Source organism: Zeugodacus cucurbitae, unplaced genomic scaffold, assembly GCF_028554725.1.
Source record: "Zeugodacus cucurbitae isolate PBARC_wt_2022May unplaced genomic scaffold, idZeuCucr1.2 ctg00000232.1, whole genome shotgun sequence".
Classification (NCBI taxonomy): Eukaryota; Metazoa; Arthropoda; class Insecta; order Diptera; family Tephritidae; genus Zeugodacus; species Zeugodacus cucurbitae.
In genome coordinates this window covers 1-26,562 of record NW_026530865.1, presented here as the reverse complement: position 1 = coordinate 26,562, position 26,562 = coordinate 1, and the positions used below count along the sequence as shown (strand labels likewise).

The 26,562-nt window shown below is 36.1% G+C and overlaps 5 protein-coding genes across 7 annotated transcripts; 2 read left to right on the top strand and 3 right to left on the bottom strand.

The window, feature by feature from the left end:
* Positions 1–1,561: 1,561 nt before the first annotated feature.
* LOC105209291 (myosin-9) lies at positions 1,562–8,059 on the bottom strand. 3 transcript variants are annotated; one of them, XR_851577.3, is made up of 9 exons: positions 7,831–8,059; positions 7,504–7,600; positions 7,269–7,441; positions 7,006–7,209; positions 2,595–6,704; positions 2,456–2,527; positions 2,231–2,353; positions 2,051–2,155; positions 1,562–1,993 (listed from the first exon to the last, which is right to left on the bottom strand). XR_851577.3 is itself a non-coding variant. In XM_011179626.3 (8 exons), exons 1-8 carry the CDS (start codon positions 7,900–7,902, stop codon positions 2,138–2,140), a joined length of 4,869 nt encoding a protein of 1,622 aa, XP_011177928.2. In that variant the 5' UTR covers positions 7,903–8,059; the 3' UTR covers positions 1,562–2,137. The 3 variants fall into 3 exon arrangements, 2 of the variants coding, with proteins under 2 accessions (XP_011177928.2, XP_054091865.1); XM_011179626.3 differs by having other exon boundaries at positions 1,562–2,155; XM_054235890.1 differs by having other exon boundaries at positions 1,562–2,155; positions 7,269–7,396.
* Positions 8,060–8,488: 429 nt separating this feature from the next.
* On the top strand, positions 8,489–18,516 carry LOC105209290 (pre-mRNA-processing-splicing factor 8). The gene is made up of 15 exons (XM_011179625.3): positions 8,489–8,646; positions 8,823–9,511; positions 9,570–9,998; positions 10,078–10,203; positions 10,495–10,914; positions 10,979–11,196; positions 11,267–12,318; positions 12,390–12,582; positions 12,888–13,461; positions 13,718–13,868; positions 13,936–14,112; positions 14,177–14,468; positions 14,542–16,157; positions 16,257–16,988; positions 17,076–18,516. Exons 2-15 carry the CDS (start codon positions 8,862–8,864, stop codon positions 17,670–17,672), a joined length of 7,227 nt encoding a protein of 2,408 aa, XP_011177927.1. The 5' UTR covers positions 8,489–8,646; positions 8,823–8,861; the 3' UTR covers positions 17,673–18,516.
* Positions 18,287–19,646, bottom strand: Dnal4_1 (dynein axonemal light chain 4). The gene is made up of 3 exons (XM_011179624.3): positions 19,137–19,646; positions 18,914–18,997; positions 18,287–18,735 (listed from the first exon to the last, which is right to left on the bottom strand). The coding sequence occupies exons 1-3, from the start codon at positions 19,206–19,208 to the stop codon at positions 18,571–18,573; spliced, it is 321 nt and encodes a 106-aa protein (XP_011177926.1). The 5' UTR covers positions 19,209–19,646; the 3' UTR covers positions 18,287–18,570.
* A 430-nt stretch (positions 19,647–20,076) lies between these two features.
* On the bottom strand, positions 20,077–21,570 carry LOC128924054 (small RNA 2'-O-methyltransferase-like). The gene is made up of 3 exons (XM_054235888.1): positions 21,408–21,570; positions 21,104–21,273; positions 20,077–21,031 (listed from the first exon to the last, which is right to left on the bottom strand). Exons 1-3 carry the CDS (start codon positions 21,429–21,431, stop codon positions 20,197–20,199), a joined length of 1,029 nt encoding a protein of 342 aa, XP_054091863.1. The 5' UTR covers positions 21,432–21,570; the 3' UTR covers positions 20,077–20,196.
* Positions 21,571–21,650: 80 nt separating this feature from the next.
* On the top strand, positions 21,651–26,559 carry LOC105209282 (uncharacterized; the record flags this gene model as incomplete). Its single annotated transcript, XM_011179612.3, has 6 exons — positions 21,651–22,107; positions 22,894–23,753; positions 24,073–24,228; positions 24,288–24,946; positions 25,007–26,317; positions 26,380–26,559. Coding segments are annotated over exons 2-6 (2,685 nt in total), but the record flags the coding sequence as incomplete, so codon positions are not given.
* Between the last annotated feature and the right edge of the window lie 3 nt (positions 26,560–26,562).

Genomic DNA, 26,562 nt, shown 5'->3' with positions numbered 1-26,562 from the left:
TCAAATTTGCAATGCACCGCGTCCGGAAATTGAGCTGAATTGTGAGTTAGCACAGGTTCCACCGAAATACATCGGTACACATTTGAGACTCACATCAATCTTGTTGCGCCATTTAAAGCAAAATCGTCCTAAGATCATCGATGCGGTATTACGCTGTATTGAAAATAAACTGTTTAGTTATCAGAGAAATGAAACGTTTTCATTAAACTTTGCTTTGAATCTCACACAATTGTACTTAGTAGTCATACCTCTTCATAATGCCGAACACAATCCGGCGCGACTTTTCATTGCCAAATGCTTATATTATCATAACGTTATGGCATCACCAATGATCTATGAAGTACTCTGCTGGTATCCGACCACGCTGCCACACCGCGACGAATCAACTTATGATAAATCAGATGCACTAATCACCGTCATTCAACATTTGTTAATGTCTACAACATATAATATGGATAGTAAGGATTTACGTCACAGAGAACTTCTATCATTATTACGATTCGAATATCACTTTGAGCCCTTCAAACCAAAAGCACTAGAAGTGTTATCGGACCTGGTTGCAAAACTTGAAAGCGGCAATCTAACAAATCTAATATACGCCTTTGCCATATTTTGCAAACGAAATACTAAACTTGTAGATATTTTACTGCAACAACAATTACTACCACTAACCGACGAATACTATAAACTTGTGCAGCATACAAACGAATATGATGAACGTATTGCTTGTCTACTCGACTGTATATCGGCCGTGGTGAAACCGCTGCCGCTCACTACAAATGTCTCAGCTTACCTTTCGTTATTCGAACGTTTCCTTGGCGTTGTACAACGTCCCGTCGTACAAGAAGCGGCTGTATTGGCCATATTACGTCTGCAAAGATTTGGTCAAAATCGCTGCTTCCATGCACTGGCACACTTTAAACCTCATTATCCACTTCAAATGATCACAACGAATGCGCTCAAAACATTTATACATAGAAAACCTTTAAAATACTGGAATGGCTTGATGCGAACGATTTCCAATTAAAGCAAAGCTTTAGCTAACTTGTGAAGCGATTTAGTCTTTTTGAATTTTTCGTTATAACACATAAATTACAAGGTTCGCTATTTCTAAATTGCGTCTAATATTTATTTTAATTGTCTACCGCGTAAGTTAGATGAATTAAGTTCAGGAACAAAATGTATATTTTTGCATGAAAAAATATAGAAATAAATTTTATAAAATTGAAATTTATATAAATTGTCTTTAATTTTTTTAATATTTGAAAACAGTTTACCAAAGTTAACTAGCATATATAATTAAACAAAAATTGCGATAGCTTAGTACTCTGTGGATATTGATATTGTAAATAAGACTCTCCAGTTATTTGAAAGTAATAAATCGTAGTATTTTTCAAAATTGTATTTTTGTTTTCATATGTATGTATATATTTTGTTTACTTCAAACTAAAAACATTTGTAGGTTAATTGCAAAACTTACATTACAACAATATTTGATATATTTTGACTTATATAATATTTTAAATATTTACGTTGAATGTGACTAAAAAAGCACATACAATTCCATTACAAGATTGCACAATTAATAACAGCTTAATGCCTTTTCAATACAAACGCGAAACGAAATCGAACAAAATAACAGTAATACATTTGAATATTTGTGTATATATACGTATGTATGTATACATGAATGTTAATCCTTAGCAAATCCATAATTAGGTCTATACAAACTTTTTTTAATTGGCGTACAGTTTCTATTTTATACTTTTTTATTACAATTTACACATATTCAAAACTGCATTACGCCCGTTATATATATGTAGTAGGTACTTATTCAATTGAGAATTTTTTTTATACATTTAAAATGCGTTATCGGTATCTTAAAATCAAAAATATTTAATTCACTGTTAATTAGCAATCCGAATTTATTTCAAAAGCCTTATACGGGTAATAAGCTAAACCGCCACTCCTTAATGATCTGTGTATGCGGTACCTGCAACCAATCAAGTGTATAGTAACTATTTAGTAGTTTTAATGACATTCACTATACATAAATGGGTCAATTTAATTTCTTTGAGTTTGCAAACCAATGTTAATGCTACCACCATGTAGCTGCGTAGGCTTGCTCCAATTCTTGCTATAGAATTTTGTTGATCTGAAATTACACAAAAATATATGTTTGTAGATGTGATTGGTATATCTAAAAATTTAATTAAACCATTAAACTCACCAATGAACGGCGCTGGTGCTCCTTTTCAAGTGCCACTTGGGTTTGTTGAGGTGAGAATTTCAAAACCGCTGATATCACTTTGACAAGCGTTTCGTTATTGCCATTGGCAGATCCCGTTAAATACTTTAATTAAATGAGATATAAATTAAATTTAAATCAGTTTGTTAATGAAGCCTTATTTTATTTGATGATTTCAAATAACTTATTAGGATTTTCCCCTCTTACCTGAAACATAATATTCTTTAAGTACTCAAATTCCGTATTCGCTGTAATGCCTTCATTGTGTTGCATTGACACCTATTGGATAGTATAAAAAGCAAAATGTTTTAATTTACAACATATTCTTATTTTACAGCATACATACCAATGTTTCGTCTAACTGACGTGACAATTTGGCATTTTGCAGCTTCAAACGTTCATTTGATTGCTCCAATATCAGATAGTTTTCGCATTGCTGCTCAAGGAAAAGATTACGTTCAGACACATCGCGAACTTCGTTCATGATCTCGCGTAATTTCGTCGCCAATTCTGCCTTTTCTCGCTGCAACAGCTCTTCCGTTTTCGATAATTCTTCGCCTATGGCAGCATTTCGAGTAGCCTGCACTAATTCTTGGTCAGCATTAGCATTCGCCTTTTCAGCTTCTGCTAATTTTTCACTCATATGTCTGGCATTGCTTTGCATATCTTCAATCTCTTGTTGCAACTCTGTGATTTCAGACGTTGATTTATGTTTGAGATCTTCTAATTCACGTTGTAAGGCCTCATTAATGCGACGCAAATTCTCAGCTTCACTAGCCAAAGCTGATTTTTGCCCATTTTCCACAGTTGCCTGGGACAATGAGACTTCTTTCAACTGGCTATGTTCTGCCAGTTCAACACGCAATACGTCGAGCTCTTCCTGTAGCTGCGCCTTTGCATTGAGTTCAACTGCGTTTTGTTGTAATTCAGCACGCAATGCATCTATTTCGTTTGTTTTGCTGAGAGTGTCTGCGGCGTGTATGGATTTCGCCTCGTCGAGTTCAGCCTTAACATCGTGCAATTGTTGCTCCACTTCTGTTAATTGATGTTGTTTGTGTAATAAGTCACTTTGTATGGCATCATTTTGCTCAGTAATATACTTGGCATGCACTATTTGACGATCCAACTCAGCGTGTTCATTCGTCAGCTTTTCTCGCAAGTGTTGGCACTCATTTTCAGCACTATCGATTGCTTTTTGTTTTTCCGCAAGTTGGGCATCGTGTTTCTCTGCATTTTCACGTAACACATAAAGCTCGCATTGCAGTGATTTCAATTTCTCTCGCAGATCTTGGCCTTCTTGCAACTGACCGGATGCTTCAGTGCGTTGTGTCGTCAGCTCGGTTTCCAGTTGCTTCACATGTTTATTTAGATACTCATTTTCAATTTGCAATTGTTCAAAATTTGCAAGTTTTTCTCCGTCAACCTTTTGACTCTCAAGCTGTTGCTGGAGTTTATCATTGTGTTCTTTCAATTGTTGTACTGTTCCCTCCAAATTCTGCACTTGTAGCTCATTTTTGTTTTGTAACTTATCCATCTCCACTTGAATAGCGTCGTTGCTCTCGTGCAATCGCTCAATATCGCTCTTGGCAGTGTGCAATTGCTCCTCCAGTTCTTGCATTTTTTTACTTGCCAATTCAGCGTTATTAACAGCTTCGGCGCGTAAATTCTTTTCTAATTCTTGCATTTTCTGCAGTTCCAACTCGGTGTTTTCAAGTTTTTCATTTGTTCCACTTGAATTCTGCAATTGCTGCTGTAATGCTTCCAATTCCAGTGCCCTGTTTTGCGCATCTTCAATGTGAGCTTTTGATTCTTCTTTCAATTTATTTATTTCAACTGTCAATGCTTGGAGTGTCTTTTCACTTGTTTCCTTCTCTTGCTCTAATGAATGCAACTGTGCTAATTGTGTCTCAAGTACTTTACTACTCTCCCGACTCTGCTTCAGTTCTGTATTCAAAGTAGACAATTCTCGATGTAGTTCCTCATTTTGCGTTTTCAAAAGTAGGCTTTCTTCCTTTGCGAGCTCCAATTCTTCTCTGTTTGCTTCCAAGGTACTTAATTTTTCGTACAAATCTCTGTTCTCTTTATCTACAATGTCGATATTCGCTTTTGCCGATTTTTCACTATCAATCAATTCGTGTTCCAACTCTTCGATGCGACGTTTTTGTTCGCACATTAATTTATGCAATTTCTCATCATCCGACTGAGCTGCCCGAAGTTCATTTAATTCTGCACTCAACATTTGATTCTCATTTTCCAAGCGTTCTCGGGCCAATACCATCTCTTTCAGTTCTTTTTCATATGCTTCAGTATTCTTCTTTTGTTCCGCACATTTCTCTTCTGTTTCCTGAAGCTGCTCAACGGTCTCACGCAACTTATTTTCCAATACCAACTTGTGTTCTCGAAGCTGTTCCAGTTCTTCTTGTAAGCCTGTTTGTACGTCCTCTACCATAAACTTCTCCTTTTCTAACGTATTAAATTTGTCTTGCAAGGTACGATAGTCATGGTCCATTAACTCTTGAGTATTGTGCATTCGAGAATTTTCATCCAGTACTTCCGACATTTTTTCGTTCAGTTTACGCAAAGACATCTCCGTGCTATCCAACTGCAGGCGCAGTTCATTTGTGTTTGCATCTTCGGTGTCTTTTTGACGTTCGCGCTCGGCTAATTGTTTCTCAAAACGATTGTTCTGCTCTTCCAGCAAGCAATTCCTCTCTGCCAATTGCGAATTTTCAGTCTCTACTTGCTGTAGCTTTAACTCCACAAGACGAAGTTTATCTTCAGTATCTACCAGTTGTTCATGCCAATGTTGAGTACCGTCGCTAGCGTCCTGTGCTTCCCGTTGCATATTTTCAATTCTTTGTTCAAGTTTTAGTTTTTCCACTTCCAACTCATCGTGGGATTCCTTCACAACTCGCATTTCATCTTGAATTTGCGCTATGTCTTGTAATATACTCTGAACTTGAGCCTTTAATTTAGCTTTCTCCGCTTCGAACTCCTGTTCACGTACTTGTGATTCATTTTGGAGATTACTTAAGTGTTGTTCATGTTTATTCAATTCAGTGCGTAACATTTCAATTTCACCACTTTGATCGCGTATTCGACTCTGTTGGTTGTCAAATTGTTTCTTCTGTTTTGCTAGTTTATTTACATTCGACTTTAGTTCTTTTTCTTTACCGGTTAATTGATCCTTTAAAGTTTTCGCTTTCTCCTCTAGCTGTTCGTTTGCTTTCAGCAACTCAGCCTTGATTGCAGCAATCGTTTCGCTTTCATTGTGGTGATTTTGCTCCTTCGATATCTTTAATTCTGACTCTAAACGATTTACTATTTGCTTTTGCACTTCATTATCATCTTTCACTTCTTGCCATAACTTAGTTAATTCCTCTTCTCGTGCTGACATAATTTTCAAACGATCTTCTTCTGCTGTTCGTTCTTTTTGATGGCGTTCTAGTTGCTCCTTTTGGCTGCGCACTTCATCTTCGAGTTCACGTAGTTTTCGTTCATTCTCGCCAATTGTTATTTTAAGGTTGTCATTTTCGTTTTTCGTTCTGTTTAATTCGTTATCAATCTCGGCTAGAGATACTTCGTTTTGTTGATATCGCTGCACCATTTCGTTTAATTGCGCATTTTGCTGTCGCAAGTCAACCACTTTCTGCTCGCTGTCTTTGAGTCCTTTCGACAATTTCTGTTCTAAATCTTTAATTGATTTATCCTTTACAAGTAGCTGTTCTTTAATCTGACCGAGCATATGTTCCGATGCAATTAGTTTAGCATCCGTTTCTTGTTTGGCAGCCTGCAGATTCTTTAACTTCTCATGCAATTCATTCAGCTCACTAGCCTGTGCATTTAATTGTTTTTCTTTTTTCGCCGCTGCTTGCAGATCATTTTGCATTTCGCTGATTTTATTTGAGAGCTTTTTTACTTCGCTTTCTTTATTTTCTAACTCGGAGTGAATAGCTTGCTTTGTTTGAGCCAATAACAAAGCGTTTTCTTCTTCTTGCTTGCGTAATTGTGATATGGTGTCTTCAGCATTAGACATTTTTGCCATCAACTCTTCAATTTGACTTTGTCGATCATCTAACTCCTTCTTCAGTTGCTCCATTTGTGGAAAATCTTGTTCATTTTTCAAACTTTCAAGATTATCTACCATTTTCCTTTCATTTAAATCCTCTGGATTGACTATATTGATGTTGCTATTGGTATCATCCAAATCTATAAGTGAAGCAACGCCAGTTGTATCATTAGACTCATTTGCTAAGGGAGTGGCAGTAACATTGTCGGGATTTTCACCAAGTAATTTTAACTTAGTTTGATATGCTTGCATTTTACACTGCATATCATCCATTTCCATTCGCAAGGCTTCTTCGAGATGTGCTTTTGCTTGCTGTTCTAAAGAGCATTGTTCACGCAATTCACTGATGCGACGAATAGCCTTCTCTTGGGTCTCCACAAGTACAGACTAGCAAAAAAGAAATACTAATGGTTAAATATTTTCCTATATAATACTATAATTTTTTATAATGAAAAATATAATATTGGATGTTGATTTTATTAAAATACTGTGAATTTGTGAATTATAATTTTATTTAAAATAAATACCAAAAGCAAAGTTCCAACAACAAAAAACTAGGTGAATAAACGAATACGAAATATTATATCTTATCTTGAAACTATCTGATAATGAGTTGTAAACTATACAAGTAATATTAATTTCTTTACAATTTAAAAGATATATTACGAGTACATATCTACATACATACCCGAGCTTTGGTACTGTCACGTTCCAAATCCTTATATCTTTTGGCCAAATCAGTATATCGGCTTCGATATTTATGGTACCGATCCAACGATTTTTTATAAGCATCAAACAATTGTTCTTTAGTTACCACTTCGAGTTTTGCGGTAGATGCTGTATCTTCCAACTCACTACAATTAGACTCCAAATCTGATTGTAGATGGTACACCTGTATTTACATACATGATAGTTCTTAGAGATTTTATGCAGATAATTTATTATTCTTACAGGTGGTGAATCATAGGTGGGCAAACGGAAGGACACATCGCTGGCCATTGATGAATTAGAGAGTTTTCGTGTACGCGGAATAGCACCTCCGATAGGTCCATTATGGTATGCTCGTCCGCTTACTGAACCTGGTGGTAGTTTGAGAGGTTTATATGGTGAATTCTGCGGTGTATCTACATACGTATAGGAAGTGTGAAGTTATATTTCGAATTACATATTCTGTCGAGTCACTCACCTTCCTCCGTAATGCTAAAGAAATTTTCGTTTGTTGTCGTTGTCGTAGTTGATTCCGAACCACTTGGGGTTGTACTGGCCGATGACGAGACTGCAGCCTATTTCCATTTTTAGACACAATAGTCAAATTAACGAAAATACACCAGAAAGTATGTAATTAAAAATTAATTATCTTTTCAATATAACGCAATTTAAAAATGTAAACAAAAATAACTTCAATTTCAAAATATCTTAGAAAAATGTATTACTTAAAGTATTTATGCAGTAAGGATAGAAAATATTGGTTTGTCGCCTTATGTTTTTCTTCTCTAATCTTGTTTTCAATTACCGCAAATTGTTGGAATTTCGACGGAGACGCCTTCACCTCTTCTATTAGTTTGTTTTTCAAATTTGCAAACATCTTTTTTACTTGCGTACACTAATTGTAAAAGGAACTTATTTTACTAACAATTTACTATATTTTTAGCAAATTTCTTTAGTTTTTACACTCCACATATCATAAAAACACTACGTGTAAATTGGCAAAATACAAGGAAAATAACTAGTATTAATAGCTACGTTGCTATTTGCTGATATGCAAGTGAAATAATCAAAACAAAGTTTATTGGAATTTTCGAAACATAAAATGGAAGAATAGAAATAATAATAACCAATACTTGTTTAAATAAAACTAATTAGCATAAAACAATAAAAAATAATTAATAAAAAATTATAGCAAATACTCCTAAAAAAGCGAAAGTTATTTATGTACTTAAATCCAGAAATTTTTAATTAACCTACCAAGCATTTCAGATTTTTTTTTATAAATTGTTATTCTTTAAAGAATTTATTTTTTCTTATTTATTTTCTTTTAAATCCTGTTAACTGTATATAACTTAAAAATAAAAAAAAAACTTAAATACTATTTCAATTCCACTATTGTGGTAAGCGATTTCAATTCCATCGATTGGCATTGTTTCATTTTTGACATTCTGTATCAGCGGCTTGTGAATTTGTTAATGATGATGGCAACTCTTTGACCGCGATTCGATTAGAAAACGTTTTCACACATTTCACTCGTAAATTTTTATTGTTCTGTTGGAAAATATTAGTTATTCAATTCTATAATTGTGTGAAAACTATAGCTTAAGTTGCAAGAAATTGGGTAAGCTCAGTATTATAACTGCTTGTTTTAATATATACGTAATTTGCCATAAAATAAAATTTGCATACCAAGCGGCGATGTCTAGCGAGGGCTGCTGTCGTCGCGACACACTGTTTTGTGTATCCGTAGACTAGTTTTTCACATATTCGCATCTGCTAATTTTTTTTTACTTTCAGTTTCGTGATCACATTTGTTTATTGTAAAGGCACGCGAAAATGTCGTTGCCGCCATATATGATACCGCCTAATGCTTGGGCAGCACAAATAATGGCGCAGCAGCAGGCACAGGCATATGCTGCAGCAGCCCAAGTGCAGCAAGCTCAAATGCATGCCCACCAAATGGCAAATCAAATACAACAAATTCCTCCTCCGGGTGCACCTTTACCGGTACCGATAACAAATGGCAGTGCAGGTATGCCACAAAGTGGTATAGGCGGTAGTGGTAGTGTTGGTGGTATCAACCAAGCACAACTCGGCCAAATACCAACACCCAAACCAGACATAATTACCGAGGAGAAGCTACAAGAAAAAGCGCAGAAATGGCACCAATTACAATCGAAAAGATTTGCAGAGAAACGAAAATTTGGGTTTGTCGATGCGCAAAAAGAAGATATGCCACCTGAGCACATACGCAAAATTATACGCGATCATGGTGATATGACCTCACGAAAATATCGACATGATAAACGTGTATACTTGGGAGCATTGAAATATATGCCACATGCAGTTTTAAAACTACTTGAAAATATGCCAATGCCCTGGGAGCAAATACGTGATGTGCAAGTTCTTTATCACATAACTGGTGCTATAACTTTCGTAAATGAAATACCTTGGGTTATTGAGCCAGTATATATAGCACAATGGGGGTAAGGGATATATATTCATGAAATAAATATATATATATTAATTATGTTTTTTGTTTAGAACCATGTGGATTATGATGCGTCGTGAGAAACGTGATCGACGCCATTTTAAACGTATGCGTTTTCCTCCATTTGATGACGAGGAACCGCCTCTAGACTATGCAGACAATATTTTAGATGTTGAACCGTTGGAAGCCATTCAAATTGATTTAGATCCGGAGGAAGATGGACCCGTGTATAAATGGTTCTACGAGCATAGACCACTAGTGGGCACACCATACGTGAATGGATCCACATATCGTAAATGGAATTTGACTTTGCCGCAATTGGCCACTTTATATCGTTTAGCCAATCAGTTGCTCACTGATTTAGTAGATGGCAATTTCTTCTACCTTTTCGATCCCAAAAGTTTCTTTACCGCCAAAGCGCTTAATATGGCTATACCAGGCGGACCAAAATTCGAACCGCTCATTAAAGATCACAACGTGGGGTAAGTTCAAACACTGATTAAAATAAATAATAAAATAATTTTTGTTTGTAAATTTCAAAATTTTATTGGTTTTCAACAGTGATGAGGATTGGAACGAATTTAATGACATCAATAAGGTTATCATACGCCAACCTATTCGTACCGAATATCGTATTGCTTTTCCCTACCTTTACAACAATATGCCTCATTTCGTGCACCTTTCATGGTAAGTAAATTACCTCGTTATGCCTTAAATATTACAAACCACTCGAAAACGCAGAGAACTAAAGCTTTTATTTCTGCATACTTCTATGGTGGTAGAAAAAACCAAACTCATAAGAAAATTACTACTTTCAAGCGACTTCTTAAAAAAAAGTTTTCGAGGTGCGATTTGCGTTGAAGCTGTAAGAGAAAGTTTACTCCATACAGCTGCTGACAGTTGCATACAGATTATTATTAGTGTTAATGATAAACCAACGATAAACATCTTTATTTTACAATTTTTTGTATTGTTTAGGTACCACACGCCCAATGTTGTGTACATTAAAACTGAAGATCCAGATTTGCCAGCGTTTTACTTTGATCCGCTAATCAATCCGATTTCGCATCGTCATGCTAATACCAAGGTTGCAGAGCCGATGCCCGATGATGACGAAGATTTCTCATTGCCCGATGAAGTACAACCTTTCCTACAAGACACACCACTTTACACTGATAACACAGCCAACGGCATAGCACTGTTATGGGCACCGCGACCTTTTAACTTACGCTCGGGCCGTTCTCGTCGTGCTATAGACGTTCCGCTCGTCAAAAGTTGGTACAAAGAACACTGCCCACCTGGACACCCCGTCAAAGTGCGTGTGAGCTATCAGAAGCTTTTGAAATATTACGTATTAAATGCGCTAAAACATCGCAAACCAAAACCGCAGAAGAAAAGGTTAGACAAAAAAAACTGGGTTATAAAAATTGGAATACAATATTATCAATTATTTGTTTTTTAGGTATCTGTTCCGCTCATTTAAAGCGACGAAGTTTTTCCAAACCACTACCTTAGATTGGGTTGAAGCTGGCTTGCAAGTTTGTCGACAGGGTTATAATATGCTTAATTTATTGATTCATCGTAAAAATCTAAACTACTTACATTTGGATTATAACTTTAACTTAAAACCGGTGAAAACACTAACAACAAAAGAACGTAAAAAGTCACGTTTCGGCAATGGTTGGTATTCTTGTAATTGTATATACATTCATATTTATAATTCAACACATGCCTTCATTTCAATTTACAGCCTTCCATTTGTGTCGTGAAATCCTGCATTTGACTAAGTTGATCATTGATTCGCATGTGCAATATCGTCTTAATAATGTCGACGCCTTTCAATTGGCCGATGGGCTACAGTACATATTCGCACATGTTGGCCAGTTATCTGGCATGTATCGCTACAAGTACAAGTTAATGAGACAAATACGCATGTGTAAAGATTTGAAACATCTTATCTACTATCGCTTCAATACGGGCCCTGTTGGCAAAGGACCTGGCTGTGGTTTTTGGGCACCAGGTTGGCGTGTTTGGTTATTCTTCATGCGGGGCATAACTCCGTTGTTAGAACGTTGGTTGGGCAATTTGTTGTCGCGTCAATTTGAGGGCCGTCATTCGAAGGGTGTCGCGAAGACTGTCACAAAACAACGTGTCGAATCACATTTCGATCTGGAGTTGCGTGCCTCTGTAATGCACGACATAGTTGATATGATGCCGGAGGGTATTAAACAAAACAAAGCTCGTACAATTTTGCAACATTTATCCGAAGCTTGGCGTTGTTGGAAAGCGAATATACCATGGAAAGTACCCGGCCTGCCAATACCTATAGAAAATATGATATTGCGTTATGTTAAAATGAAAGCCGATTGGTGGACTAACACTGCGCACTACAATCGCGAGCGCATACGTCGCGGCGCTACAGTTGACAAAACGGTTTGTAAGAAAAACTTGGGTCGTTTAACACGTCTATATCTGAAGGCTGAGCAAGAACGCCAACATAATTACTTAAAAGATGGTCCATACATATCACCCGAAGAAGCTGTAGCCATTTACACGACAACAGTGCATTGGTTGGAGTCACGACGCTTTGGTCCCATACCATTCCCACCGCTCTCATACAAACACGACACTAAACTACTGATTTTGGCATTGGAGCGCCTTAAGGAAGCATACAGTGTAAAATCGCGTCTAAATCAAAGTCAACGTGAAGAATTGGGACTCATTGAACAAGCCTATGATAATCCGCATGAGGCGTTGTCGCGTATTAAGCGTCATTTGCTAACTCAACGTGCATTCAAGGAGGTATGTCAACGGAAGTATATCAATTTCACGTATGTCTCTCTATTTTTTACTTCTCTTATATAAATGTTTAGGTTGGTATCGAGTTTATGGACTTGTACAGCCATTTGATACCTGTCTACGATGTTGAACCACTCGAGAAAATAACCGATGCATATTTGGACCAATATTTATGGTATGAAGCGGATAAACGTCGGCTCTTCCCGCCATGGATAAAGCCAAGCGACACTGAACCGCCACCATTGTTGGCCTATAAGTGGTGTCAAGGTTAGTCAATAGCCAGAGCCGCTGTGTCGTGCATTCGTATGCTATAATCAGTGTGTTTTTTACAATAAGTGCGCACGTGTAGACGTTTGTGTGTGTGATTTGTAGCAAAGTGATTTGCATTTGAAATCCCCTTGTTGCAAACCTCACGCACGCGCGTTTCTACTTTTCAACAAAAGAAGTTATAAATACTTTTTTATATAATATATGCATAGAAAGTAAATTTTTTTAAGTTTCTCTCAAATATCTTTGTTGTCACTCGTCAAAACTTACAATAAATACTCACTTGTATACTTCGCATTTCAAAGGCATCAACAATCTGCAAGACGTTTGGGACGTAGGCGAGGGTGAATGCAATGTATTGCTCGAATCGCGTTTCGAAAAACTATATGAAAAAATCGATTTGACACTGTTGAATCGTTTACTCCGCCTCATAGTTGATCATAATATTGCGGATTATATGACAGCTAAGAATAACGTCGTCATTAACTACAAAGACATGAATCACACCAACAGTTATGGCATTATCCGTGGTCTGCAGTTCTCTTCCTTTATAACACAATACTATGGTTTGGTTTTGGATTTGCTAATGCTTGGTTTGCATCGTGCCAGCGAAATGGCGGGACCACCACAAATGCCAAACGACTTCCTCACGTTCCAAGATACAGTTACCGAAACCGCACATCCAATACGTTTGTATTGCCGTTATGTGGATCGTATTCATTTATTCTTCCGTTTTACTGCGGAAGAGGCGCGTGATCTGATTCAGCGTTATCTCACCGAACATCCAGATCCAAATAACGAGAATATTGTTGGCTACAACAATAAGAAATGCTGGCCCCGCGATGCACGCATGCGACTGATGAAACATGACGTCAATTTGTGAGTTCCTTGTTATTAATTTGATTTTGTTATTAAAGTTTTTAACATATTTTTGAATTTTGTTTTTCAATATTTTTTTTAATATTTTTATTATTTTTTTTTTATTTTTCAATTTTTTTGTATATACTTAATTTTTTTTGTATTATTTATTGATTTTTTTATTTTATATTAATATTTTTTTTGTATATTTAATTTTTTTTTTTACATATATTTTTATATATTTTGTATTTTATTTTATTTTTTAATATACTTTTAGGGGCCGTGCCGTTTTCTGGGATATTAAGAATCGTTTACCTCGTTCCGTTACGACCATAAACTGGGAGAACACCTTTGTATCGGTCTACTCGAAAGACAATCCAAATCTGTTATTCAATATGTGCGGTTTTGAATGTCGTATACTGCCGAAGGTACTAATTTGCAAAAATATATATTTTTTTATGTAAATTTTTTATATAATTTTTTATTATTATACAGTGTCGTACACAAACTGAAGAATTCACACATCGCGATGGTGTCTGGAATTTACAAAACGAGGTGACAAAGGAGCGCACAGCTCAATGTTTCCTGCGTGTGGATGACGAGTCATTAGGTCGATTCCATAATCGTGTGCGTCAGATTCTAATGGCTTCTGGTTCTACAACATTCACAAAGGTGACAATAAATAATAACATTTACACTAAAAAGAAGTTACTTAAAAATTATTTTTAATCTACAGATTGTTAATAAATGGAATACTGCGCTTATCGGTCTTATGACCTATTTCCGTGAAGCGGTTGTGAATACACAAGAGCTGCTCGACCTGTTGGTGAAATGTGAAAATAAAATACAGACTCGTATAAAAATCGGTCTCAACTCCAAAATGCCTTCGCGTTTCCCACCTGTGGTGTTCTACACACCAAAAGAGTTGGGTGGTTTGGGCATGTTGAGCATGGGTCACGTGCTTATACCGCAATCGGATTTACGCTGGTCTAAGCAGACCGATGTCGGTATTACACATTTCCGTTCAGGTAGGCACCGCTATAAAATAAATTCCACACACAGTTTATTCATGAAAAAAATTTTCTTTCTTCTATTTAACAGGTATGTCGCATGACGAAGATCAATTGATTCCGAATTTATATCGCTATATTCAGCCATGGGAGAGCGAATTTATCGATTCACAGCGCGTGTGGGCCGAATATGCATTGAAACGCCAAGAAGCCAATGCACAGAATCGTCGTCTTACATTGGAAGACTTGGAAGATAGCTGGGATCGCGGTATACCACGTATAAATACGCTCTTCCAAAAAGATCGACACACGCTCGCCTACGATAAGGGCTGGCGAATACGCACAGAATTCAAACAATATCAAGTGCTTAAACAAAATCCATTCTGGTGGACACATCAGCGGCATGATGGTAAATTATGGAACTTGAATAACTACCGTACCGACATGATACAAGCTTTGGGTGGCGTTGAGGGTATTCTAGAGCACACACTCTTCAAGGGTACGTACTTCCCTACTTGGGAGGGACTTTTCTGGGAGAAGGCATCTGGTTTTGAAGAGTCAATGAAGTACAAAAAACTGACTAATGCTCAGCGTTCGGGTTTGAATCAGATTCCCAATCGTCGTTTCACACTTTGGTGGTCACCTACCATCAATCGTGCTAATGTATACGTTGGTTTCCAAGTACAACTTGATTTGACGGGTATTTTTATGCATGGCAAAATTCCAACATTGAAAATCTCCTTGATTCAAATATTCCGTGCTCACTTGTGGCAAAAGATACACGAGTCCATTGTTATGGATTTGTGTCAAGTGTTCGATCAGGAATTGGATGCACTCGAAATTGAGACTGTACAAAAAGAGACCATACATCCACGTAAATCATATAAGATGAATTCGTCCTGTGCTGATATACTGCTATTCCCCGCTTATAAATGGAATGTTTCACGACCGTCTCTGCTTGCGGACACCAAAGATACAATGGACAATACAACAACACAAAAGTATTGGTTGGACATACAGTTACGTTGGGGAGACTACGATTCACACGATGTGGAACGTTATGCACGTGCCAAATTCCTTGACTACACCACCGACAACATGTCCATATATCCCTCGCCGACGGGTGTGCTCATCGCTATTGATTTGGCGTACAACTTGCATTCGGCCTACGGAAACTGGTTCCCGGGTTGTAAAACACTCATACAACAGGCTATGGCCAAAATTATGAAGGCCAATCCGGCATTGTATGTATTACGTGAACGTATACGTAAAGCTCTGCAACTTTACTCATCCGAGCCAACTGAACCCTACCTGAGCTCACAGAATTACGGTGAATTGTTTTCGAATCAGATTATTTGGTTTGTTGACGACACGAATGTGTATCGTGTAACCATACACAAAACATTCGAGGGCAATCTAACAACGAAACCAATTAACGGTGCAATCTTCATTTTCAATCCACGTACCGGTCAACTGTTCTTGAAAATCATTCATACATCTGTATGGGCTGGTCAAAAACGTTTGGGTCAATTGGCGAAATGGAAGACAGCCGAAGAAGTGGCGGCGTTAATTCGTTCGCTACCAGTAGAAGAGCAACCTAAACAGATCATTGTGACACGTAAGGGCATGTTGGATCCCTTGGAAGTGCATTTGCTTGATTTCCCGAATATTGTGATCAAAGGCTCCGAACTGCAATTACCATTCCAGGTGAGTGAAACAGTCATAATCTGAGTACTTAATGAAAAAATATACATTTTTTGTAAATGATAAACATTTTATTAATAATTTGAAACCCTTTGAAAACAGGCCTGCCTTAAAGTGGAAAAATTCGGTGATCTTATATTGAAAGCCACTGAACCACAAATGGTGCTCTTCAATCTTTACGACGATTGGTTGAAGACCATCTCTTCGTATACTGCGTTCAGTCGTTTGATTTTAATTTTACGTGCACTACACGTGAACACCGAACGCACGAAGATCATACTCAAACCGGATAAGACGACTATAACTGAGGCGCATCATATCTGGCCAACACTCACCGACGAGGAGTGGATAAAGGTGGAAGTGCAGCTTAAAGATCTGATTTTGGCCGATTATGGCAAAAAGAATAACGTCAATGTGGCCTCGCTAACACAATCGGAAATTCGTGATATTATTTTGGGTATGGAAATCAGTGCACCGTCAGCGCAGCGTCAACAAATTGCTGAAATTGAAAAGCAAACAAAAGAACAGAATCAACTCACAGCGACGACAACGCGTACAACGAACAAACATGGCGATGAAATTATTACCTCGACCACATCGAATTATGAGACGCAAACGTTTAGTTCGAAAACCGAATGGCGTGTACGTGCGATATCAGCGACAAATCTGCATTTGCGTACGAATCACATTTATGTCAGTTCGGACGATATAAAGGAAACGGGTTATACGTATATTTTACCGAAGAATATACTGAAAAAGTTCGTCACAATTTCCGATTTACGCGCCCAAATCGCTGGTTACTTGTATGGCGTGAGTCCGCCGGATAATCCGCAGGTAATTTCAATTCCCTTCAATTAAAAAAATTCTAAATTTCTTATATATCTATATTTTATTGGTTATTAATTCCATTTCATCCCTTAGGTTAAAGAAATCCGTTGCATTGTTATGCCACCACAATGGGGCACACATCAGACATTGAACCTGCCCAACACTTTGCCTACGCATCAGTACCTAAAAGACATGGAACCACTTGGTTGGATACATACGCAGCCGAATGAGTTGCCACAACTATCACCACAGGATATCACCACGCACGCTAAAATTATGCAGGAAAATGCCTCGTGGGACGGTGAAAAGACCATTGTAATCACTTGTTCATTCACGCCAGGCTCATGTTCGCTTACGGCATACAAACTAACGCCGTCCGGTTTTGAATGGGGTTCCAAAAACACAGATAAGGGTAACAATCCCAAGGGTTATCTGCCGTCGCATTACGAACGCGTTCAAATGTTGCTATCGAACAAATTCCTCGGCTTTTTCATGGTGCCCGCGCAGGGTAGTTGGAATTATAACTTTATGGGCGTACGACACGATGCGAACATGAAGTATGAACTGCAATTATCGAATCCTAAGGAATTCTATCACGAAATACATCGACCTTCACACTTTTTATTATTCTCCAATTTGGAGGATGCCGGCGATGGCTCAGGTGCCGATCGTGAGGATGCATTCGCGTAGTTTGTCATACAAGAAAGTCAACAAATTTGTTTTATGTTTCCTGATTTATAGTTAACAACAACATTGGTATGAACATTTATAGTAATTGAGCTGTGTAGGTATAACTATAATAATAATTACGTACGTTTTAGTGAGAAACGAAAAAGTCAATATTTTCATATATGTTATATAAAGCGGACACTACACAAATAAAATAATAGTTTTACAAAAAAAAAGGCCCGTTTTCTTATATTTAATTATATTGTTGTGAAAGAAAGGAATCAATTCAAGTGCTATATATGCCCTTTCTATTTTATTTTTGGTATATGGACTTTATATAGTTCTTTTTATTTCAATAAGCACATGAAATTAGGTATACTAAATCAATATTGATAAAACATGCTCACCATCATACTGTAGCTTAACAATACATACGCGACTTTTTTACCATTCTTAATTAGCTGAAGTGTTTATATGTAAAAGTAATCAATTAGACAAAAATAGATTTTAAATTACATATAATTTATTTCTATATTCCTTTATAAATTTCAATACATTAGTCGTATAAAAAATATTTACAATTAGTTATTGTATTGCATTTGTGTGATCACTAAGTTTCATATTATATTCTTTAGTTTTATTTTTGTTTTTTTTTTTCTTATTATTATTGTAGCTTTTATTATAATTTAGGTACGAGGGTATGTAAACCATTTGTTTTCGTCGTCATCTTTACTAAATTTAATACACTTTCCCTATTTGTTCCCTAAATAGTCATATTCATTCGTCTTTCCGATTGCTTCACGGCATTTAGTATTATTTTTTTCTTTACACAATTCTATGTTATTACGTTATCGCCCAATTTCTGCATAGTAACGCTGTTAGTTAGGTACACACAAAACTGTATTTATGCTGTTTGTTATTATGAGCATTTCCATAGTAAAATTGCTAAATTCCCACCGAAAAAAAGATATAAAATATTTTTGGTTTCGTAGGAAACTTCAAAGCCAAAGCCTTCTCCGACAACCACATGCCAATAAATGCCGAACTTCTTATCCATGGTTTCCTTGATAACACGTGCCGCTTGCTATTAACATAAATAAACAAAATACATAAATATGTTCATATGTACATATATAGGTCAAAACAAACAATAAAAAATAAACAAAAAACGCAGATTATCTCTAGTTCCCCCGAATATTGTTCCACACAATTATGATAATTTAAACTAATTTTTAAAACACCGCGTTTTATTTGAAACTTACCTCATAATTGCTCGAATATTTTTCACAAGCTGTAATGCTCATTTCAATTGCTTCTGTGCGCATTTCTTCGTTCATGTCCGAATGCTGAAAATATCGCGTAACACAATTCGATTTATTATCTATTTATTTTGATTCTTCTTTTGTATTATTATTAATATTATTTTTTTTTTTGATGACGGCGAATTATGCTACTTTTATTTCATGCCTGACAAATAGTGCGTACCTTGACAAGCGGATATGTGTGCACGATTTTCTTGTCGGCTTCTTTTTCCGGATTTGCTCCCTCATCAGCCATGTCGTTAAAGTTATGCAAATATCAACTAGTTTTTGTAAAAACACACCAAAATATACAATTTCGATTGCCAAACGTTGGCTTATTGCAGTAAATCTATATTGTCGTACCGTTGTGTTTCGAAACGAAATCCGAATGTCTTAGAAAAGTTCATAAAACTTTTTTAACACAATTTCAAACGAAACTACAAACAGGGAACTTCAAAACATTTACTTTAATTAACGATAACTGTGCTAAATATTATATAGTTTATTCTATTAAAAATGTTAAAGAAACAAATATTGTATCCCTTCTATGATAGTATACGTATGCTCTTCCTCCCATGCATAATACCTAACTGATTTTCGCTTGTCTGCATGAGATTTACTAACATCAGTTAAATATTTCTTACTATCGAAACTCCACTAATTTTTAAATTGGTTTCTTCTCTCACTATTGCAATAACATTTCGGCGCATGCGTTATTTTTATTGTCTATTCTGCTAAAAGTTACTTGGAAGATTGCAAATATTTGCAATATGAAGTGGGGTCACTATATGGCACAGAATACTAAATTCAATCAACCCCACCACCAATTGAAGTAAACAGTCCCTTTTTCGGTTTCATAAACTTTTAAGGGAGGAAATCGTAAACACAAGATGAAGCAGAGATTTTTAAAGTCTTTGGATATAAATAAAATGCGGAGTTAGAGGGATGTGTTTTCAATAAAAATAAATGTTGTTTTTTTAATTGCATTAGTAACATCAGGAAGTCGTTTCCTAAATCCCTAATTTTGGAGCAAAAGTGATGGTCAAACTATTCTCAAAAGCCCTTTAAACGATTAGTAGATGATTTAAAAATAGTATTGTTTCTTCAAAAAAACGCATTCTGTATATAATTTAATTTGTACATATTTTTCAACTTTATTTCTTTTAGCCATTTTCTTATACATATTAAATACTCACTTATTATTTACAGTAACTAAAAACCATATCATTTTCTTAAAATCTCATTTAATCCCAATTTTCTTCAGAATCATAAGTGTAGTCTTCCTTAGTATGAGAATAACCACCGCATGCGCCTCGTTCGTCATCATTTCCGGTCTCATCATCAGCATGTTCAACATCATTCCATAAACCATACTCCTCATCGTAACAGTCATCATAGTGACGATAACTGTCGTCATCCTCTTCATATTCGGGTAATATGATGTATTCATCTTTTACCTCAATATCATTATCTTTTAGAACAATTAGCAATTCCTGCATTGTAGCTCCAATATTTTCAATATAGTCCTTTAAAACAGTGAGCGGTACTTGATATACACCCAAATCGCGATTGAAATATCTATCGATACGTCGACAACGACTGATCTGATAACGCGCCTCGTCCAGAAGTTTTTGTTCTTTACTACGTTCATCAAGATAAATTGGAAAATCTACAGCAAATATTTCTTCGTATTGAGTATCTGCATCGGGTCTACAATCCACAGACACCTTGCTGCGATATTGTTCCGAAAGAGAAGGATCCAGTACATCACAACGTGCGAAAATTGCTATTTGAGTTACGTTACCAATATTCTTTTTATCCGGCGGTGCATCTCCAACACCGATGAAAGCAACCCTATAATTTGGATATTTTTGACAAATATTTAATGCCCAATCCTTGAATTCAGACCGTGTCCATTCAAATTTATGATCATCGTGTCGGAAGCCATTTGCCAATAATGGCTTAAAGAGTACATTAAATTCTGAATTTGGTGTTGAAAATATGGCGATTTTGGGTTGCATGAAACCGAAAATATTTTGTGGAACATTTTCTAAGGTTTTTGGATACAAGTGTTCAATTCTATTGAGATATACAACATAATGTTCATTAATGGTAATGAAATTGGTGTATGTAAATAAATAAATTGCTTACATTTCCAAGGCAATGACTGCATCTACATTCAATAATTGTTCAGCCGACGAATCGATACTTCCTTTTAATAATTCAATACGTAAAGGAGTTTCACGTTTTTGTAAATAGTCGGATACCAAGGGCTCTGCTCTAATTTTATTGCTCCTTAATAGATCTTCGTCAATGTCAACCTGAACAAAAATTAGTAAAAAAAAAAATAAGAAATAAATAACTAAATCTGTAATTAGACTTATTATTGTAATGTGTAGACAAATGTGTAACTGCTAACGAGTAGGAATAATAAACAAATTCATAATCAACCAACCTTGTAACGCATTTCAGGTGACATAAAAACGGCGCATAAAAAGAATTATTTAATTCACTGTGCATTGAAACGAACTATTACAACATAATCAATTGAAGTATTTTATTTTGAATAAACATAGACAAGAAGAAGCAACACATATGCCGGAACGCGGCGAATAAAAAGAAACAAACCGACAATGGAGTAGTTTTTCGACGGCGATTTCGTTGAACTAGTGTTTGTAATGCAATTATCGAGTGTGTGGAATCGTCCGAAAACGGAAAACTTTAACTCTGTAGGTTTTATAGTGAATTCTCCGCTAATTGTACAAATAATTAAACCAATTATTTACCAAATCGTACTCGAATTCCTGCTGAACGCAAGGGATATAAAATTGCATCATTAAATATGGGATTATCGTGATGAAATCGTTTTAGAAATGTGTACAACAGTGAAAATTTTTAGCATTGGATAATTTTTTTCTCTTTCTTTTGTGCTTTCTGTGACTGTGTTGAAATCGAAACAAGCGAAACCGAAAGAGAAGAAAAACGACCAAATTAGTCGGGCAGCCAGCATTGAAGCGAACTTGTAAAAATATTTTATGTTTTTGAATTGAACCAAATTCTTGCTAAAATTTTAAATGATATATCTAACCTTTCGATGTTGTGTATGGTTAAGAAAGATATGTATAAATTGAAACTTGATCGGCAATACATAAAAGGTTTGTTCCATTTGTAACAGTGTAGTGTTGCATCGATTTTAAAAGTGTTGGAAGGAAATTTTTTTAGCACTGGTGCTGCAACCGAGCGGCAGTCGTCTTGACGTCGTGTCGTAGCCGTTACGGCTGCCACCGCTGTTTTCATTTCATCCTGCACTTGACATGTCAAAAATGTTTTATCTGTATGCTGTCTGAATTTGATGTTAAATGTATAGAAAGTGTGTTGATTTAAATTTTAAATCAAATAAGTTCTGCAAATCATATCATAATTGTTGTAATAGTTGCAAAAATGTATCTACTGATTGTACATATGTGCATTATGTTTCGGTAATCACAAGGGAATTACTTCAAGAAATCTACTGATTGTACATACATATGTGCATTATGTTTCGGTAATCACAAGGAAATTACTTCAAGAAATGTTAATAAATATAAATGAATGAAGGTAGACAAAAAAAAACAAATACTTGTGCTTTATTCAGTCCCGAATCGGAATGCGAAACAGTGGGAATGACCGATTTTTAATCGCAATTGATCGGAATTTACATTTAAAATGGAAGAGTGAAATATACATATGACCGAAGCGAGTATCGTAGCGAAGGATTGCAACTATAGGCATATATAATATCAGAAAATGTGAACAAATATATATATAAAAGTATAAATTTATAAGTGCATTTGCAATCGATTACTTTTGGCTCTTATTGCAACTTTTGAATTGTGTAGAATGATTTTATTAACGTATTTTACATTCTTTCTTTACATATATTTTCGTGGCACAAAACAAAGTATAATCACAACAAAAAAGAAATAACACATGCTAAATATAACGGAAAACAATCGGTGTTTCAAAACACAATAAAAACTAACTACAATTAATAGAGTCTACAACGATCAGCCAATTGTCAAAAAGTGGAAGCCAATTTAATAGAATGACATTGATCGCTTATTTCGTCGTCTAAGAAAGTAAGATTAAAAAATAAACGTTGAACGTTCCTTCAAATAAAAATAAAAAGATAACAGTAGAGTTTATAGACTGATTTTGTATTATAATTAGTGCGAAATAACAAATTGTGGATAAAATAAAAATTATTGCTTGAATAGGTGTCTGGCGTGAAATAACAAGCGAGCAAATAGATGGTGTTTTGTATGTTCAGATTTAGAATATAATAAATAACAAAAATCTTCACCAAATGTTTGTGACGATCAGCCCAATCTTTCCATAGTACACTTTTCAATCAAATTAGGCGTGAACACTTAAGAGCTGAAAATGGGCAAACGTATGGCTGTCGTTGAGGCAAAGCATTCATTGCAAGCCACACGCACTATACGCAAACGTAAGCGAAACTCTTCTGGAGTAGCAATTGATTCCGAAATGATCACGACAACACCCAAGGCAACAAAAGGAAGTCATAACTATTGGCATGAAAATGATGATGAAGATTCTTCTTCAAATGATGCCACACATGTTACACCAGTGATGAGAAATCCATCCACAAAGCACGCCAATAATTCATCAATTCTTCTTAGCGCGAATACATCGCTGAATGAATCCCCAAAACCAGTATATACATTATTGCCAACCATAGTTAATGGCACTATTATGTACGACCTGATGCAGAAACCTTGGCGGCTTGGTAAACCTATTGGTAAGTGACTAATCGTCCGTGATTATAAAAAATCTATTGTTTGTAAACTGTGTTAATATTGGAACTGATGTCAGACCCAAAGGTAAATTGGTACCAATTTTGAATTCTCAATTTTGTATTGTTTCAACTTTGTTTAATATGGGTGTATGTATGTATGTGTGCATTTACATATCTATACATATATTGCTATGAACAATTAACATTCTAAAACTAGTATGAAAGGAAATTTATAAAAAACGTAGTCGCAAACAATTTTACATACATTCATATCTGAATTTACTTTTTAAATAGATATTAACAAATTCGTTTTATCTTATAGGCAAAGGAAATTTTGGAGAAATTTTTCTAGCTTCAGATAACACTTCCATTCCGGTTACTAATGAAAATGCAAAGTTCGTTGTAAAAATTGAACCGCATTCAAATGGACCCTTGTTTGTGGAAATTCATTGTTTGATAAACACTGCCAAAGACGAAGGTAAGGAAATTTATTATTTTCAGAAATATTTTTATTACATCAATCCGTTCTTTTAACAGATAAACATATAAAAACCGAAACTGATAAAAATATTAGACAGGATATTACGGCATCACTACCGCAACACTTACCCACCGGTATACCTAAATATATTGCTTCGGGCTCTCATTACTTTGCAGATGCACGTTACCGTTTCTTGGTGTTGCAGCGTTTTGATCGCGATTTGCATTCGTTGATCAAAAATTGCCGAGTCCATCAGAAATGCGTGTTGACTCTAGCCATACAGATCGTAGATGTATTGGAAAAATTACACGATAAGGGCTACTGCCATAATGATGTTAAAGCACAAAATCTTATGCTATCCAAATGCAAGTATTATAAAAAACAAACTGCAACTGCTCCCGTAACCGGTGCTGGCAAAAGCAAATCATCTCGTTCTTCAAATATAAAATCTTCAAATTATGATGAACATTACGAAGAAAAGCAACAGACCACGGATAGTGGAAATAGTTCCGAGCAGGAAGCCAACGATGAGGAAGAAGAGGACGAAGATTTTGTCGTTAAACGGAATCGATTTGTAGACGAATATGATGATGAGGATTTTGATGATGGCGCAACTACAAATAGTAATAACAGTAACAGTGTAGATATTTACGAAACACCAATAAATCGCAAACGTCGTCCGAAAAATAATGTGGAATTCTGCGGTTCCAATCCGGTATTTAAATGAACAAAGAAAATATTTTTTTTTGTTAAAATAACTTGGAAATCATTTTAGGTACGCTCATGTCGCCGTCAAAAGAGGAATTCCATATACGAAGAGATGGTGAAGTCTCATTATTTACGACCTACAAAACGTGTTAGTTACTCAGAATTCTTTAATGAAGATACTACTTCCATAAAAGATGAACCATTCGAATCTAAATATGTGACAACCGATGATGATTCCGAAGAATTTTTACCAAAATCTGTTCGTCGTTCTGCTACAATAAAGAAATCGAGCCATGCCTCAAATTCCTGCTTACCCACAACACGATTAACACGCCGTCAAGAGAAATTATTTAATAGCTTGAACGCTAAAAAGCATTTACAAAAAACTAGCAGCAATAATTCACCATCCACAGCTGTTGCAGAGTCGCTTGTAGCCGTTGAGGAGGAACGTATCTTTCTTATTGATTTCGGATTGGCTTCCAAATTTAGGGATAATGGTGTACATCGTCCATTCGTAATGGATCAACGCCGAGCACATGATGGTACTTTAGAATTTACATCACGAGACGCTCATATGGGTGCACATTCCCGACGTAGTGATCTAGAATGTTTAGGTTACAACTTGATGTTCTGGTCTCAGGGTTATTTGCCATGGAAGGATGCAGCAATTCAGCATCAACAGGAAAAGGTTCATCGTGCCAAGGAATACCTAATGACTGATGTCCGTGAAATGTTGAAACAAATCTATGGCAAACAGGTTCCTAAATATTTGGGTGAATTTCTACATGAAGTTAGCCAATTGGCCTACCACGACCGACCAGATTATGGACGATACCGCCGCTTATTCGAACGCGAATTTCAACAGCTCGGATATTCACTTGCAGAATTGCGCTTGGACAGCAAGGAAATTATGCGCACTTGCGTACGTGTTAAGGAGGAAATTGAGAATAAAAACGATATATTCGAAATGAATAAAATCAACGGCAATGCAACATGGAGTATTAAGAACAACTTTTCAGTGGGCACACCATTCCACGAGCGCACTCTCTCAAATAGAGTGTCGCCAAAAAATTTGAGATCCAAATCGGACAAGAAATCACTGAAAAAAAAGAAGTTTTCATGGGCAGAAATTCTGTCTCAAGATCCTGATCAGATTGCACGGGAACGTGCCGAGAAAGAATTTGATCGAGAGGAGGAACTTAGTGAAGTGCAACAACCAATAGTGCGTCGTTATGAAGGAAAACCAACATATGCCATATTGGAAATACAAAATCGCCTCAGATTAAGTGGCAGATTAGCAGACGATGATAGGGACTCACATCAAGTAGGAGCTGCTAATCAGACCGACGAAGATGAGGCGAATGATGAACAAGAGGAGGTAATTTTTTAATTCATGTTGATGTAGATAATTTAATTAATTAATCTTTAATATGTAAGCAGGAAGAAATGGAAGCAGAAGAGACCGAAGACATGGAAGCTGACGATGGAGATTATGATGAGGACGACATAGAAACAGATGCTACAGAATCTACAGACCATGCGCCCAATAGTGGTCATAATACACGCGCGCACAATACCAGATCTACAAAAAAATCCAATTGTATACAATTAGAAGAAACAGAT

Excerpts from the sequence above, each read along its gene's own strand:
- LOC105209291 (XM_011179626.3), bottom strand. The coding sequence starts at position 7,902 with ATGTTTGCAAATTTGAAAAACAAACTAATAGAAGAGGTGAAGGCGTCT. Across the intron at positions 7,442-7,503 it reads CTTTAGCATTACGGAGGAAG|ATACACCGCAGAATTCACCA; the intron begins GTGAGTGACTCG and ends ATACGTATGTAG. Across the intron at positions 6,705-7,005 it reads GTGACAGTACCAAAGCTCGG|TCTGTACTTGTGGAGACCCA; the intron begins GTATGTATGTAG and ends CTTTTTTGCTAG.
- LOC105209290 (XM_011179625.3), top strand. The coding sequence starts at position 8,862 with ATGTCGTTGCCGCCATATATGATACCGCCTAATGCTTGGGCAGCACAA. Across the intron at positions 11,197-11,266 it reads AAAGTCACGTTTCGGCAATG|CCTTCCATTTGTGTCGTGAA; the intron begins GTTGGTATTCTT and ends TTCAATTTACAG. Across the intron at positions 13,869-13,935 it reads AATGTCGTATACTGCCGAAG|TGTCGTACACAAACTGAAGA; the intron begins GTACTAATTTGC and ends ATTATTATACAG.
- Dnal4_1 (XM_011179624.3), bottom strand. The coding sequence starts at position 19,208 with ATGGCTGATGAGGGAGCAAATCCGGAAAAAGAAGCCGACAAGAAAATC. Across the intron at positions 18,998-19,136 it reads ACACATATCCGCTTGTCAAG|CATTCGGACATGAACGAAGA; the intron begins GTACGCACTATT and ends CGATATTTTCAG. Across the intron at positions 18,736-18,913 it reads AATATTCGAGCAATTATGAG|CAAGCGGCACGTGTTATCAA; the intron begins GTAAGTTTCAAA and ends TTATGTTAATAG.
- LOC128924054 (XM_054235888.1), bottom strand. The coding sequence starts at position 21,431 with ATGTCACCTGAAATGCGTTACAAG. Across the intron at positions 21,274-21,407 it reads CACCTGAAATGCGTTACAAG|GTTGACATTGACGAAGATCT; the intron begins GTTGGTTGATTA and ends ATTTTTGTTCAG. Across the intron at positions 21,032-21,103 it reads GCAGTCATTGCCTTGGAAAT|AATTGAACACTTGTATCCAA; the intron begins GTAAGCAATTTA and ends ATATCTCAATAG.